We start from the raw sequence: 17,902 nt of genomic DNA, 5'->3' as shown, positions 1-17,902 counted from the left end.
AACAGCAGATTAAAAAAAAGGCAAATTTTACTAAATTTATTTGAAATGAAACAGGACTAAAAGTGGAAAAGTTAATTGTCATGTGAAATTCATAATGGATTATCATCGAGATATATATAAAAACAATAAAGCTGCTTAAATTATAATATGGAGCACTTCCTTCTCTGGAAATGTTACTCTTGGCATTAAATGCAACCAACTAAACGATGCATCTTTGTGCAAGGCTCTTCCACCACGAGAAACGTTGCTGCTGTAAACATTGCTGGCTGCTCTGAGCTATGCTAACAATAGACCTGGCTAACGCCAAAAATTGCTTTGCAAAAGTTGAGAATGTCAATTAGCCTGTCATTATTATTATTTCTTCATAAGTGTTTGATTCTCTTGGTATTCACAGCTGGATATCTCAATCAGCATGCAGGCATGATGCCAGCACCTTTGAGTCTCAACAGAAGTTTACTCACGTCTAAAGGATACCGAGGGAGCCCGGTGGACACAGGTTATGATATGGATGGTAGACCATTTACCAAGAGAAGACCTCCACCGTCATCAGGTAGACGAGCTTAATGGGATATAGAGCTAATTAATGAGATCAAATATATCAAACATTTTTCCTCCTGCTCTTAGTTGAAACCCTGTTTGTTGTGATTTCTTGTTGCTGTATTGATGAGATATCTGTCTATCATAGTTAATATACTTCACTATAAGTTCACTCAGTGACGGGCAGTGGATTAATTGTAGCTACAAATTCTGTTGAAGGTCAAAGTTCATTTGCAGTAACCAGGGAGATATGATATCTGTCTATTGTTCTCATCATAGTTAATATACTTCACTATAAGTCCACTCAGTGAGGGCCAGTGGATTAATTGTAACTACAGATTCTGTTGAAGGTCAAAGTTCATTTGCAGTAACCAGGGAGATATGATATCTGTCTATTGTTCTCATCATAGTTGATATACTTCAGTAAAAGTTCACTCAGTGACGGGCAGTGGATTAATTGTAACTACAAATTCTGTTGAAGGTCAAAGTTCATTTGCAGTAACCATTGTTGGAAAACTAAACCTTCATCGAATGCATTTATTCAGTAACCTACAAACAGGCTTACTGTGTGTGAACTATCTTGTTGGTATGTAGGTACAGCTTATTTACTACATGTGCCTTTCCTGTGGATAATTTTCCGGTGGCTCAATTCAATATTTCTCATTTCTCATCCTTTCTGAAGTAATTAGGTAAGAAATCACTAATTTAAGTGGTGGCATTTATAGTTTCTTTGATAAGCAGTTAATGCTTTGTACCAACACAAATGACATTGGTACCGGCTCCATGGGTCTAAAGTTGTGACTTTAAAGTGACTGCTGGGTTCCTATCTTTCCTCAGGTCTTTTTGCATCACCTCAAACATCTGGGATGTTGCTCTCATCCTTCCATCTCCCCAACCAGAGGAGGATGGACACTTCAATGACAGAGCAGCCAATCAAAATGGTTGGTGCAAGACCAATACAGAAACAGGTTCCTCTGGCGAAGTCACTTGTTAACAGAAAGACAAATTACTTGGCAGATTTTGGTTGTATCAGGGAAAGGACTTTTAGAATCGGCTGGTCGTCAGGTTGGAATGTTACCCACAGTGGTCAGGCTGTGGGTCAACAGCTTATGAAGGGTGAGTTGTAATAAATAGGCATTAAGTGTAAGGTGTGAAGGTTAGCATAATAGGTTTACCTGTGTTATTTCAAGGAATTGTGAAGCTTATTCCCAGGCAAAAGGGCGGTTGGATGAGCATGGAGGGTATGTTAAATGCCTCGTTGACTACTAGGTACATTTTTTTTTCATTGAAATTGATAATTCTTTTTTTTGCATCTCAGCAGTAAAACAAAATATGGAAACCAAACTTTCACCATGGATAATTGCTCCACCTTGTATGTTGCACACATTTATTTTACTTATCCTGTAAAATATCTTACTAAATGTCACTTAGAAAGAGGGGAAAAAAGTGATTTGACTCTTATGCATGGAGCAAAGCTTAAAAAGGAAAGGCCAATAAAATTGAAAGTAGCATTTCTACTTCTGTTAATTTTGTCCTTTGTTTTGGGTACAACTTTACTTTTCTTTTTTTATTGTAGGGATGAAACATGAGACTGTCTCCTTCACCCTACTGCCAGCCAAGGCCCCCTCAAGACCCTCTGTTGATGTTGCTCCATACAGCGTATCCTTGGAGAAGGTTCACGTATCCAGTCATGCTCAACCAGGAGACAGACATGCAAAGGTAAGACAACAGAGGAGGAGGAGGAGGAGGAGGGAGGAGGAGGAGGGGGAGGAGGAGGAGGAGGTGGAAGGGAAACATGAAATATATATGAAATATATAACATGAAATATATAACTCTATGGATGTCACTTGGCATCATGCATTCTCAGTGGATGAATGGTACAAAGTATTGTAGAACTGCAAACTGGACCACCCTTGAAAGAGAATGAATGTGTGATGTGTCATTGGGCTCCATTCAGTGCCATTTATCTTGTAGAAATGGCAGAGAAGATTCTAACCTCCTGAGACTTACATGAAACAAGAAGGAAAAGAAAAGAAAAGAAAGAAAAGATGATTTTGTGATGTTGTAGTTACAGTTTTCAGCCATATTGGACATTGTACTACTATTGAGATTCAATCGAGCACTCTATTAATTTCAAGTGATTTGACAAACCTCCCCTCCCCCCCAGGTCATATCTTCATTAGTACTGTAATTTTGAACTACCAGCCTCAGCAACATCATGCCTTATGTTACTCTCACACTCTCATGTTCCAAGAACCATGATGGCATTTCAATATTGAAAATAGAATTCAAGATTTCATTGCATTATTTTGTCACATCTGTTGCAACCAAAGAAAGTCTCACTTTTGTAACATTGTGCTCCATTCTGAGAATAAAGCTAGGAGATAGAAAACCACATAATAACATACTGTGTAAAAGTATTAACTGAACTTTCTTTAAACATACACTTCATTAGATATATTCCTGTGACTGGAAGAAAGAATTCTTTTTCTGTATAATAAAGTCTTATTTGCTTTGAGACAGGGTTCTCCAAGCAGAGACAAACCCTAATTCCTGTTTTAATTGTAATTTAATCTCAGAACTTTTTATTGAAAACTTTAAACTTTGCCCAACATACTTCACCTCCTCATCTTCATCTCCTCAGGCACTTCACATCAATCTCTTGAAAGTCAACTTAGCTCACAGTCTCGGAGCAGAGGAGAAAGGATGTCCGACTTTCACCCTGAGCAGAGGAGTGGGTGCCATTCATGACTATGCTAGCATGGTCCACAAGGACGTGGAACAAAAGCTGAGCAGGGACCTGGTATCGTTGGAGCATTCGCGCCAGGTCTTTGATCTCCTGGTAGCCCTCTGGGGACAGATGGAAGACCAAGAGGAGGAGGAGGAAGGTAAAAGTCATCTGCATCATTTTAGTCATCTTCAGAGATTTATTTGCTCCCTCTATTGATGCTAGATTGCTGCACCAGAATAAGATTTGTATCCTACAGTAATTCAGATCATTGATATCTTACAAGTTATCCAAAACTTCGACCAAATTTTTGCAGCTTCTTGCAGCTAATTACTGTGAATGAAGTCATGGTGTCTTAGAGGAGGATGAGGGCTTGAAGTAGGAGTTGAATTAATGATGACAACCTGACACTTAGTTTAGTCTTTATACTGCTTCTGTTTCGATCTAGGGACATACCACGGTGATGTTTGTTCATGAGTCAAACGAAAAGTTATTCAGTTGTAAATAATTAATATAACGACATGTTTACCATCAACAATGATATCAGCAGTATTACATACCCTACACTGAATGTATTTCACTAAGGCACCATGTCAAAAAACAAAAGCTGCAGCAGCTGCAAATCCCCTGCAGCAAGGCTGCAATAATGTCAAACAGCAATAGAGAGACCACCTGTGCCCTGTTGTGTGAAGCTGTAGAGCAAAATCTTACATTTGACACAGTGCGGTTTGGAAAATAGAATTAACTGCAAATCTTTGTCTGCAACTTATGACTGCTAATAAAACCCCCCACAAACACCCCCTTCCCTTCCCCCTTGCAATAGGGACAAAATGGTATGGTGCGAACAGTGCATTTGAAAAGAATTCATTGTTGATATATCTCTCTTGGCCCTCTCCTTCCCAGATATTTCTAAATCCGGTTATGTGGGTCAGAAGATGAGAAGGATTGCCTTCTCTAAGTGGCTGGCCAACGCAGCTTCAGAGGTCGTCCAAAGGGAAGTGCAAGATTCCAAATTTAAGGTATGTTCCTGTTGCCATGACTACCAAGCTATGTTTAGACCTTCACCCAAGGTCACTTGATTATGTCGACTTAAGATTATGTTGCAAGATTTAATATTTTGCTATCTTGCTTGTAATACTTGGATAGATTCGTAAAGTTTGTGGTTAATATTCAAGGGTGCTGTTTGCAATAAGAACCTCGAAACTGGGTATTATAACCTGTCTGTATTACATGGTGTAGCTGAATCGAGAAGGTAATTATTGTATCACTTGAGTACTATCAATCAAAAGCTGTTTGAAATACCTATCATTGCACTATTGTTAGATTCATTTTATTTTGGTGGTGGCTGTCTGTTTGCACCCACACTGCGATAGCTACATGACACTGCTGGTCAACTGTTTTGAGAGTTTCTGCTATTAGTTGAATTGCTCTTCAAATGCAGTATGCTCTTCTAAAGAAATGGTTTTGAGATTTCATCTCTAGAGTATGAAACCTCTCTGAAATGTTATTTTCATCTAATAATTTGGAGACTTCACATTGTAAAAGCTGGGAGGGGATGCACGGCATGAAGTGTCATTGAGAAATGGGATCGAAATACTTAGCCATTTTTCAGAGAGAAGTAATTTTCAATTTCATTTAATTTAATAACTAAAGTTGAACTTGTTTTGGTATGAATAAGTTATAAATTCCATTTTCCTTCAGGACCTTGGTAACATTGAGGCGGTATTTTCACTGCTCACCGGTCATCAGATCGCAGAAGCCTGCGAGGTTGCCCAGCAGTCAGGTGACCACAGGTTAGCTCTCCTATTGGCTCAGGCAGGAAGCACCAGAGAGGCTAGGCAGCTGGTCACAGCTCAACTGGTAGACTGGAGAGAACTAGAGGTAAGAATTGGCTGGTATTATCAAATAGCTTTGTCATTTGACAAGAATGTGTCAGTGTTTTTGTAAACAGATCTTTCTGTCACAACTTGTAAGTTTATATTTGATTTCATATTTCTTCTTGTTCACTAAAATAAGATGAGCCAAAGAAAAAGTGTGACCATGGTTGTAACAGGTTTAGAAGGCCTTAGTGTTGTGAAACTACTGCAGATATATACTCTATTGTATGATATTGATTCAGCCTTGCTTGGGGGGGTGGGGTATGGGGGGGTGGGGTATGGGGGAGGGGAGATTTGCAGCTTGTCTGATTGACATACTAATACTAATAATACTATTTTTCATCAAGATTGTGTCCACTGTTTGTTTTACTTTGCTGTATTATTTTTATTTTCAGGCCGATCAATTCATTGCCCCAGAATACTTGAAGGTCTACGCTCTATTGGCTGGTATTCTAGTCTGGCCATCATCTAAAGGAGAAATCAACACATGTGAAAACCTGGACTGGAAGAGAGCTCTAGCTTTACACCTCTGGTAAGATAGAGTTATCACCTTTTAAAATATATTGAATTATCTTCTTTTTTCTTGGGGGTGGGGGGTTGCTTATGAAGATGGGAGCACCATTCTGGAAAGAAAGAAGGAATACTGAAAAGGCTAAGAGTTAGTAGTATTACACATATTTGGTGCCTGGCATGAGTTGTAACATTAAAGTAAACATTTCCATGAGTCTTCACTTCTAGCTACTAGTTATGCACCACTTGCTTTGTATTGTGTGTTATTGGGTTTTGTCGTTGATGAGTTAATTATCAAATGTTTTTTAAAGAGTTGACTATTAAAGAGTTCTTATAAGTAGAACTACAATTCCAGTCTTTACCTGTCAAATGTGGAACTGCTCTGAGAATCCTATATTTATTGATCAATCAACTAACAGAATCCTATGTTCGACATATCTTTCAGGCATCATTGTAACCCTACAGCATCTGTGGCAGATGCCTTGGCAGCCTATGAGGATGGTTTCACAGTGAGTACACTTCTACTTAGTGTGTCTCTCTCCAGTGTTATACAGTTCTGTAATCTGTTACAAGCTTTACCCATCTAAGCAAATATTTGTGTTTTTGTGTCATAATTTCTCTCTTCATCTGCACTTCAGCATAACTGTTTTGTTTATTTGTTGCTTTGAATGATTTTTAAGACAAATACTTACAAAATAAAAATCATTTAAAACCGGTAGTCTACAGTTTCTGTGTTTTGTCACTTGTGACCCAGACAGAAAACTGTAATATGATGGAAACTATGATTACAGGCAACCAGGTATTAGCATTGTGCTAAGAAACAGAAAATACATTAATATGAATTACCCCAGGTAATACAACTTGATAAGGAGGAATTGTCTGGTTTGGGGAACTTATTAACTGAAGCGTGTATTGTACAAGGTGCCACAAAAAAATCCCTGTGAGGCAAAAAGAAGTAAAGAAAAAGATGTATACGTAGAGAGTGATAAGCTGAAACATTCGTCAACGACACTCTTTGCTGATTTTATACTTTCTGATAGTTTTGTGTTTGTTTGTGATATTGCTATGTGTATCACGAACAAACATTCTTCACACTCAAAATAGCCAAGAAATTGAAATAAAAGATGGCTGAGGGGATGTGAATCTCTTATCAGTATTGAAGGTTTCATATTTTAATGCTTCTCTCTCTTCCCTTAGGGTCAATCTTCATCGGAGTTTTACTGTAAAAGACCAGCGCCCCCTTACATGGAGAAGAACGAGTCTCTCTTCACAGACGATAGTTCCCAACAGATCTTCGATACCTGCTATCACCTCTTGAAGCTTTACGGTGATAGGACTTACCCGTTGGAGAAAGTCCTAGCCCCACCCTGCCATTCATCTCATCACTTAGACTACAGAATCAGGTACCAACTAATTTAATGAAATGCTAAGAAAGTTGGTGACCCACTGTTTTCCAAAATTATTTCCAGATCTGGAAAAGTCCCCCCAAGTTCCCCCAAAATGGTTGTAAAAGTCATGGACCTTTGATGACCATTAGAAGGGATTAAAACAACTTCATATTGTTAGCTCATAGCTAACAGGCAACATTGGCTCCACTCTTTTTATGTTTTATAGCCAGGAATTGTAGCTAAGTTGTTTTGGGAATTATTTTAGTTATTTCATTTTGGCATCAATTTTCTAGTCATTGTTTCATTGAAATGCTTAATTTGAAAAATAAATTAACCAAATGAAATATTAAGAATGCCCAAACGTATCGGAAGTTAGGTGGACTAAATTATTAAGAGACTCCATAAAGATTAAGAGACTTAAGAAGATAAAAATCTTTTATTTTGTTTGGGGGAGGGGTGGGGGTCTTGGAAAGTTACAAATAACAGGAACGTTTCCAATTGCAACTTTGAGCTTAAAGTGACTGCTTGTCTTGAAGTTGTATTATAAACGGAAACAAAACAAGACATTTGCATCATATTTCTATTGTAAACATTTTAATATTTTGTGATTATGTTTCCATTTAGTTGGCATGTGATGCAATCTCTAGAAGCATTGGGTTACTCTCACCTCTCTGAGAAACACTCGTCCCATCTCCACACCAGTTACGCAGCTCAACTAGAGGCCATGGGTCTCTGGCACTGGGCAATCTTTGTCCTGCTGCATATAACTGATGTTAACAGGTAAGTGACGATGGCGAACAGTTAATTCATCTCTCAAACCTTTCTAATCAGTGTTGGGTTAATTTTAATCATAAGAATCGGTGAGTCGCAACAGATACGCTTGTTCATCAAGGTCCAGTAAGCATGGAGTGTAATTTACGACATTGATTGAGTTGTAACGATTGAGATTGGGTATGAGAACTACTTCTGTGGCATACTTATAATTAATGCAGTAAATTAGTATGAAATGATATGTTTGTAATTAGTAAAATGTTAATATTACTGAAATACAAGGAGCATACTGTTTACATTGTAAATAAATATGTTATAGAGAATCATAAGTAAACTGTAGGATACAATAATAACATTGACCATGTGAGTAATATCATTTTATGTTGAATTAATGTTTGGATTAATACATGAGTAAATACTAAATGACATAGTAAATATGTTAATACCAAAGGACATATGTGTACAGTACATTGCTTTACATAACAAGATAAATGTGTTAATATAAAATGCATGAGAGTGAACATATCGAAGAATAAATGAGTAAGTCAGATTTAGATGCCTTAGATACTGAATAAATATGTTAATATCGAATGGCATAATTCAGCAAGACAGTAAATATTGTAATATCACATGATACATATCAGTGTATAACAAGCCCCCCTCACCCTCACACACAATAAAAAAAATGTGAGACTAGCTAATGTATGAGTAATAAGTTCGATGCAGTGAGTTTAATTGTACCCGGATATTGTTCATAACAGTTATGACTCATGGATTCTAATTTGAGACGTCTACCTTAGTAGATTCCGAAAGTCAAAATATGTAGTCATAATGTATATTTATTGTAGTCGTGATTTATTGATTTTCATCTTCTGTTAATTCACAACCTGCTCTGTGTCGTCTTACCAACAGGCGAGAGGCATCTGTCAAGAGTATGTTAGAGAGACATGCATCGCTGGTGAAGTCATCAGAGAACGAAAGTATCGAGTCATTCCTGACAGAGAACCTCCACGTACAACCAGCATGGATTCACCAAGCCAAAGTAAGATCTCAAACTAGGTCCATCGCAAGATGATGTTACTTTAACGACTAAAATATACAGCTGTTTATTCAAGCAGAGTACCTGTAATGACACAGAAGTAATTCATCAAAGGTTGTCATTTATTCGGGCAGTTGCTCAGGTGGGCTTTAAGTCCTGCACCAGGGTTGACTTGTAAATAGGGTGGGGGAGTCATGAAGACTTGTTTAATATTTATCAGGATGGAGGAGTCATGAAGGTGATAGAGGACGGGGGCTGGTACCGGGCAAACATAGGGGTCGCTGCCACCATTTGTCATAATTTATTTCAAGCCCCGACATAAGTGATAAGTTGAAAGGCCAAGTTGTATGGAAAGATTTTACCGACGTTATCAGAGTTCATGTCAGGCAAAGGAAAGCAATGAAATAATAGAAACAGTGGGTTTGATGCAGCAGTGTTGTAACTAATGAGGAGTAAGAACTGGTTAATTTTGAATGACCCCCGATGAACTCTACCAACAAATTAAACTGAACTTGATATACCAAGATATACATCTGCTTCATAAGTTTGAGGTCAAACAATTGTATAAGCTTTCCATCTTTGTGGTGACCTGGTCAATTTTTTGTATCCATAATTTGATTTTTTTGGTCTTTTAGGCTTTGAGAGCATTGTATGAGAACAAACCTCACGATAGAGCTTGTCAACTCCAACAGGCTGGACAATGGAATGACTGTCATCGAGTAGTGATGAGGGACATTGCAGCAGACTGTATCATCAACGGTGAGATACAGATTATCCAAATGAATACTTATCAAAGGACGATTACCTGTAACATTAACGTTGAGAAACAGATTAGCAAAATCAATATTAAGAAAATGTCCGAGACCTGTATCATCAACGTTGAGAAACAGATTAGCAAAATGAATATTGATAAAATGACAGATTGCTGTATCATCAACGTTGAGAAACAGATTAGCAAAATGAATATTAGGAAAATGTCAGAGACCTGTAACATCAACGTTGACAAACAGATTAGCAAAATGAATATTAAGAAAATGTCAGAGACCTGTATCATCAACGTTGAGAAACAGATTAGCAAAATGAATATTAAGAAAATGACAGATAGCTGTATCATCAACGTTGAGAAACAGATTAGCAAAATCAATATTAAGAAAATGACAGATAGCTGTATCATCAACGTTGAGAAACAGATTAGCAAAATGAATATTAGGAAAATGACAGATAGCTGTATCATCAACGTTGAGAAACAGATTAGCAAAATGAATATTAAGAAAATGACAGATAGCTGTATCATCAACGTTGAGAAACAGATTAGCAAAATGAATATTAAGAAAATGTCAGAGACCTGTATCATCAACGTTGAGAAACAGATTAGCAAAATGAATATTAAGAAAATGTCAGAGACCTGTATCATCAACGTTGAGAAACAGATTAGCAAAATGAATATTAAGAAAATGACAGATAGCTGTATCATCAACTGTGAGAAACAGATTAGCAAAATGAATATTAAGAAAATGACAGATAGCTGTATCATCAACGTTGAGAAACAGATTAGCAAAATGAATATTAAGAAAATGACAGATAGCTGTATCATCAACTGTGAGAAACAGATTAGCAAAATGAATACTTATAAAAGGACGGTTACCTTTGTCATCAACGTTGAGAAACAGATTAGCAAAATGAATACTTATAAAAGGACGGTTACCTTTGTCATCAACGTTGAGAAACAGATTAGCAAAATGAATATTAAGAAAATGACAGATAGCTGTATCATCAACTGTGAGAAACAGATTAGCAAAATGAATACTTATAAAAGGACGGTTACCTTTGTCATCAACTGTGAGAAACAGATTAGCAAAATGAATACTTATAAAAGGACGGTTACCTTTGTCATCAACTGTGAGAAACAGATTAGCAAAATGAATACTTATAAAACGACGGTTACCTTTGTCATCAACTGTGAGAAACAGATTAGCAAAATGAATACTTATAAAACGACGGTTACCTTTGTCATCAACGTTGAGAAACAGATTAGCAAAATGAATACTTATAAAAGGACGGTTACCTTTGTCATCAACGTTGAGAAACAGATTAGCAAAATGAATACTTATAAAAGGACGGTTACCTTTGTCATCAACGTTGAGAAACAGATTAGCAAAATGAATATTAAGAAAATGACAGATAGCTGTATCATCAACTGTGAGAAACAGATTAGCAAAATGAATACTTATAAAAGGACGGTTACCTTTGTCATCAACTGTGAGAAACAGATTAGCAAAATGAATACTTATAAAACGACGGTTACCTTTGTCATCAACTGTGAGAAACAGATTAGCAAAATGAATACTTATAAAACGACGGTTACCTTTGTCATCAACTGTGAGAAACAGATTAGCAAAATGAATACTTATAAAACGACGGTTACCTTTGTCATCAACTGTGAGAAACAGATTAGCAAAATGAATACTTATAAAACGACGGTTACCTTTGTCATCAACTGTGAGAAACAGATTAGCAAAATGAATACTTATAAAACGACGGTTACCTTTGTCATCAACTGTGAGAAACAGATTAGCAAAATGAATACTTATAAAACGACGGTTACCTTTGTCATCAACTGTGAGAAACAGATTAGCAAAATGAATACTTATAAAACGACGGTTACCTTTGTCATCAACTGTGAGAAACAGATTAGCAAAATGAATACTTATAAAACGACGGTTACCTTTGTCATCAACTGTGAGAAACAGATTAGCAAAATGAATACTTATAAAACGACGGTTACCTTTGTCATCAACTGTGAGAAACAGATTAGCAAAATGAATACTTATAAAACGACGGTTACCTTTGTCATCAACTGTGAGAAACAGATTAGCAAAATGAATACTTATAAAACGACGGTTACCTTTGTCATCAACGTTGAGAAACAGATTAGCAAAATGAATACTTATAAAAGGACGGTTACCTTTGTCATCAACGTTGAGAAACAGATTAGCAAAATGAATACTTATAAAAGGACGGTTACCTTTGTCATCAACGTTGAGAAACAGATTAGCAAAATGAATATTAAGAAAATGACAGATAGCTGTATCATCAACTGTGAGAAACAGATTAGCAAAATGAATACTTATAAAAGGACGGTTACCTTTGTCATCAACTGTGAGAAACAGATTAGCAAAATGAATACTTATAAAACGACGGTTACCTTTGTCATCAACTGTGAGAAACAGATTAGCAAAATGAATACTTATAAAACGACGGTTACCTTTGTCATCAACTGTGAGAAACAGATTAGCAAAATGAATACTTATAAAACGACGGTTACCTTTGTCATCAACTGTGAGAAACAGATTAGCAAAATGAATACTTATAAAACGACGGTTACCTTTGTCATCAACTGTGAGAAACAGATTAGCAAAATGAATACTTATAAAACGACGGTTACCTTTGTCATCAACTGTGAGAAACAGATTAGCAAAATGAATACTTATAAAACGACGGTTACCTTTGTCATCAACTGTGAGAAACAGATTAGCAAAATGAATACTTATAAAACGACGGTTACCTTTATCGGTTACCTGTATCATCAACTGTGAGAAACAGATTAGCAAAATGAATACTTATAAAATGACGGTTACCTTTATCATCAACTGTGAGAAACAGATTAGCAAAATGAATACTTATAAAATGACAGTTACCTTTATCATCAACTGTGAGAAACAGATTAGCAAAATGAATACTTATAAAAGGACGGATACCTTTATCATCAACTGTGAGAAACAGATTAGCAAAATGAATACTTATAAAATGACATTTTTTTAACAGTCATACAAAGATATATTAAGTTTGATTGAGACCATAGTAAAATTCTTGATAAACTCAATATTGGTTTTAACTGATAGTATTGTTCAAAATAAATGTAAATTTTGTGAGTTTCTTGAAATTTTCTGAATGCATCTGGCAATAAACCACAGAAGGAAATCATCAGGCAATTCATGTTATCACAATTAATTTACAAATTAATTCCTCTCAAAGGGAAGATAAGTTTCTCTCAGTTTCTGTTTTTTTTTTTTATTTTTTTTTTTTTTCTTACATTTCAGCCAAGTTTGGAATTGAAGACCTTAAGACGGAAACTTCATTTTGTGATCTTCTCATTTTGACCAATATGTCGTCAGTCAAACACAAAACAAGAAAGAAAAAATTGGTTCAATTTCATAAAAGTTATTACTGATCATAGAGCTTATATTGATAATTTAATGGCCTTGCTCTTGCAGAGAATTACACATACCTGAGGAGCTACCTTGATGTACTCGGTATGGAAGAAAACTGCTGTTTGATTCAAGATTGGAACACAAACGGTCAGGTCTATTTGGATTTCATTAGAATCCGAGAGGTAAGGGTCATCCTATCATCACCATCGACATTGTTAACCTCTGTTGTAATAATAATTATTACCAGCCTTTCTTGGGTTTGCAGGGTTCAGGGGAACTTTCCTTACTCCACCTTTGTAAACCTATGTATATGTGTGAGGCCTTCGGTACCATTTGCTTTACAAAGGTTAACAAGGGTCAATTTCCTGGGGCCTGTGAGGTTTTCAAAACTTTATTAATGTAGCCATTGGAAAACTTTACAGCGAGGAAGAAAGTGAAAGATGTGGGGAGTAAATTTGACTGTGGTCTGCAAAATTTGTATCCATGCATGTTCCTCCTATTAATTATCCCTAGGTTCTCATCATTAGTTTCATCCACAGAGTTCTAGGAACAATGAAGAAATGTATATTTACTGCCTAGAACACATGGTTGAGGCATATGTCAGAAAGATATTGGTTTACTTTGTAGAAGATAGCACGTTCAGACTTGTTGTGACTGCAAAACAAACAAAACGTTAATTGGTATTTTTGACTTTCATGGACCTCATCTTTTGGGTGTACCCCCTACGGACACCCTTTGCCCTTCCCAGTTCCCCATAACCTTTCAAAGGTCTCCCGTGGAAAAAGATAAGCAACAAATAATGCATCACCTCTGATTGGTTGCTTTCTTCATCTGTCTGTATTTGAATTTTTTAGAGGATAGCGGAGCTAGAGCAAGGAGAGCCTTCGATAGCAGAACTTGAAAGGCTGCACCCAGATATTGCATCACTGTGCCAACGTGTGGGCAGTGTCAAGTGCAACAATGCCAAAGACAGACTCAGTGTAGCAGAAATGTCCAAGAGAACTGCAAACATGATGAAGATTGTGCTCAGCTTGCAGGTGAGTCAGTTTGTATGAGTTCGGTTGCTTTATTTCACCTGTTTAGTACCTTGTTTAGGTACCTTGATCCCCACTTCAAGTTGCAATCAAATGAAATATCTTCTTTCTTTTCCTGTTCCATCTACCACAGCAGGGCTCAGAAATGAAAGTTGTGACTGGGGGCAAGGAACCAGGTCCAATTCAGTCCCATCTGCTGGTTCCTCACATCAACAAGTTACCCCTCCCCGAGGACTATACGCTTCAAGAATTGAGACAGCTTGCCAGAAGTTGTCTGGTGGAACTCACCTCCTGATGTGTTTCCATTACGGTTACAGGAAGCTACTGAAGAGAATTAAAGCACTCCCATCTGCTGCCAAGACTTGTGCCTAGGTACCTGTCTCCTCTAACAGATGCACTCCACATGTCTGCATGTTCATTTACATTCGTGGTGTAGGGTGTACATGCCATCTGATGTAAATGCAGTTATGCCATGTGATTGTATTAGCAATGTCACTAGTTGTTCATCTAGAAGGCCATTTGCACTAAACGCCCCTCCTCCCCACACAACCCCCCCCAAAAAAAAAAAAAAACCTAAAGGAAAAAGAAAGACATGTGCTTTGAGTTCTCTATGGATATGTCACCATGTTTGCTATCTTTGTACCCCTTTCTAGGCTAACCACCTGATTTATTAGCAAAGAGTGCCCTCTATTAAGCATAGAAGCCCCTACAGACCATATTGTCTTTTCTTTATTGTTTCCATGGCAGTAACATGATGTAAGTAACTGTGTTAAAGTATTAGAATATATATGGTTCTTTTGTAACCGTGGAATTCCAATATATGGATTGGTACCATCCAATTATGAGAGGGTAGGTCAATAATTGACCTGTGAAGGTCATATTGGTCATATCATATGACCTGTGAAGGGTATATTAGGCATCTACTTATAAGTGGTCAAATCATTATTATTTGTGAAGGGTTATATCAGGCATATACTTATAAGTGGTCAAATCTGATGGAGCTGTTTTGCCATAGAACACAAAATATTTTGGTTTTCCTTTTCATGCCAGAATAAATTACTTTCTGTCGTAATTTAATCACATTTGTGGCTGTGTTTTCACTCCCGTGGAGCTGGTCCAACTTTTCAACTTTAGTAAGAAAATTGAGAGAGTAAATATGTTGACTGCACTAAAAATTATTTCATGTTGTTAATTAGCTGTCATATCATTTGTTAATGGTTTCAAAGGCCTATCTTGCAGCATTAACCATAACGCTACAGCTATCATTCTTACCAGAGGTTAGGAAATATCTCTGGAAACTTTGACATATCTTCAGGATGATCGTTCACAAAATTCATCGTCGACGTAGAAAATGTGTCTTAAATATAAGTAACTATTGAATTCAGGGTTCATTTGCTCGACTGAAATTTTTCCTCAAATCTGAAACCTTATTTGAGTTTGTTAATTATTACCTTATTAAGGCATGCATTCTTTTAATGAACATGTCATTCAAGGTTTTTGTCGAGAGAAAAATGGAATAGTGAAAAACATTGATCATGCTGTAAATGGTTTCTTCATTGTATATAAATTTATAATTATGAATAAATTCATATTATTCATGAGATGTCAAGGGTGATGCAGGTTGTGGTGTGTAAGTAGGTTAGCAGGTTAACAGAAAAAATGAAACCAGATGTAGAAAAATTGTGTCCAAATGTAATACCTGACTAACTTTCATTTGAATATGTACTATAATGAAAAGAAGATCGTTTCTGTGCCAGACATATAATAGGTTTCATCTTGCCCAGCTTGGCATCAGATGTTTAATTCTAAGTAAGATTGAATCTTCAGAGATGTGGTTCTTATGTAATAAGAAGATAGAATGTGGTTGTCCAGTAGTTGGATCAGCATCTCTCGTATGCAAATAAATAAGGAAATAAATTAAGGAAATAATTTGGAAAAGAGAAGGATTTTAAGATATGACTGACGAATAGTTCTGCTCAGAGAAACTATTTCTTGCTCTAGGCAGAAAGAATTATTTGTAGGTGTAGGGTGAGTGAGTGGATGGTTGGATGGGAGGGGGGGTTGTGGGGTTGTGGGAGGGTAGGGATTATCAACAAAATGAATTGGAAAGAGGATAAATTTCCATTTAGGAGAAGAATGATTTTTCTTTTCTTGATAGTGTTGATAGTGAGACAAAGTGAAGGTGATCTTTGTAACTAGCATGCTTGCACTATATATGGGAGGGGGGTTGTATGGGGGAGGGGAGGGGTTTTGTGTAAATGAGGTTTGATGCTTCATTGTATCAAATATGTTAAGTTTAACTGCATAAATTATACTTTTTGCACTCAAAAGGCTCAATAAAAGATGTAACCAAAATTATGTGGTAAAAGTTGCCTTTTTTTCTCAGGACATTTGTCCTTCTGTGTAAGTGTAACAGAATAAGGTTTTATGTTCTTATATCACTAAGTAAAAAAATATCTAAATTTTAGTGTTGTTTGATTACTGTTGGGTTTAACAAAAAAACATCACATTTTGAATGAATAACTTTGAAGATGAGGCAGGAAGGTTCAAAGGATATTACAAATTTTTTTTTGTTTTCATCAGGACTTAAAGGGTGTGAAGACTCGTGCAAAAAGAAACGTCTAATGCCGGTAATTTGACCTAGTTTCGAATGAGGTGTAACAAAATTGTTAAACACCACCATCGATCCCAGAAAATACGCACACAGCTTGCTACCTTCGGTAATTAGACACTAGTGTACAGTCAGTACATACAGCTGCGGTCAATACCCACAGCACAGTATACAAACGATACAGCGATGGACATCTCAGGTCCAGCTAAAGATAACAAGGTATCACGTTTCATTACTGTACTGTCTGCATTTTGTAGCGACACGAACAAAACGTCACTTGCAAGCAATGGAAAGTTAACTTTTTCAGATGGCCGCACGCGGTTTGGGGCGAGTCTTCAATGCCTTTAACCGACTTCCATTTGACTTGATAATTAGCCAGTATTTGTGACTATTTGGTCCTAACAAATAACTGTTGATGTGCGTTACAACCGGCCATCCATGCTTCTCCAACTCCCATTTCTATTGTTAAGAAGATAGTATGAGTCAATAATTCTTATCTACTGTCGAGTTATTCAAAAGTAGAAATGTTTGCAGCGATACCTCTGGCTGGGACTTTAACAGTTAGATTGACATAAACAACATTTACAAATTGATGATTTTTACTCTGTATGGCAGAAAACTAAACATGCTACTTAGGTGACTATTCCTTAACTGAAGACAGCAAAATAATAATATGAACAAATAACCTTGCAAACACAAGCAAGCGAACACAGAGCAAATGTTGTCTTAATGTAGAGTGTCAAACTAAAACTTGTCAATTAACTCAAATGATGAAAACCATAGTGGTAGCACCCCACCGTCGCTCCCTACCCTTCCCTCTACCCCTCCCACACCCTTCATAACGTGGTCTTCTCGATATTGCTTAGCTGGCTCCATTGTAGTGTCTATTGGAAGACACAACATTAACTTGATGTGGTTCAAACTTTTCACCTCATTTGTTTATTTATGTAAGCTCAATGTGGCCGCTCTAAATTTCAAAGCCTTTGTTGTAAGTCGCCCTCTAATTACGCGTCGATTGTCTTGTACGGGTAGTAGACTTTGATTGAGAGCGTCTTATTCGACCTTTGACCTATCCATTTCCGTCTTATAAACAAGCCCCATCTTTCGCTACGTAATTGATGTATCCTATTTCCAGCTTGAGTGAGTCATTCGTGAGATATGTTAGCGCTTCAAGGATTCCTCTTGCATGCGTTTA

General features: G+C 36.8%; 1 protein-coding gene across 4 annotated transcripts in view; it reads left to right on the top strand.

The window, feature by feature from the left end:
- LOC139979834 (nuclear pore complex protein Nup98-Nup96-like) overlaps positions 1–16,451 on the top strand; it is a 38,702-nt gene extending 22,251 nt beyond the window's left edge. For 3 of the 4 annotated variants that reach the window (XM_071990986.1, XM_071990984.1, XM_071990983.1), the window contains 15 exons: positions 395–550; positions 1,375–1,653; positions 2,114–2,256; positions 3,183–3,426; positions 4,170–4,285; positions 4,968–5,147; positions 5,539–5,675; positions 6,099–6,162; positions 6,851–7,056; positions 7,666–7,821; positions 8,725–8,854; positions 9,487–9,610; positions 13,126–13,244; positions 13,917–14,099; positions 14,230–16,451. In XM_071990986.1, the coding sequence (XP_071847087.1) occupies positions 395–550; positions 1,375–1,653; positions 2,114–2,256; positions 3,183–3,426; positions 4,170–4,285; positions 4,968–5,147; positions 5,539–5,675; positions 6,099–6,162; positions 6,851–7,056; positions 7,666–7,821; positions 8,725–8,854; positions 9,487–9,610; positions 13,126–13,244; positions 13,917–14,099; positions 14,230–14,391 (2,399 nt within the window). In that variant the 3' untranslated portion in view covers positions 14,392–16,451. The remainder of the gene's footprint in view (positions 1–394; positions 551–1,374; positions 1,654–2,113; positions 2,257–3,182; positions 3,427–4,169; positions 4,286–4,967; positions 5,148–5,538; positions 5,676–6,098; positions 6,163–6,850; positions 7,057–7,665; positions 7,822–8,724; positions 8,855–9,486; positions 9,611–13,125; positions 13,245–13,916; positions 14,100–14,229) is intronic. The other variant, XM_071990985.1, reaches the window with a different exon arrangement.
- The last annotated feature ends 1,451 nt before the right edge of the window (positions 16,452–17,902 follow it).

Source organism: Apostichopus japonicus, chromosome 14, assembly GCF_037975245.1.
Source record: "Apostichopus japonicus isolate 1M-3 chromosome 14, ASM3797524v1, whole genome shotgun sequence".
NCBI lineage: Eukaryota > Metazoa > Echinodermata > Holothuroidea > Aspidochirotida > Stichopodidae > Apostichopus > Apostichopus japonicus.
The sequence above is the reverse complement of the archived record's forward strand: the minus strand, read 5'-3'. Positions and strand labels throughout refer to the sequence as shown.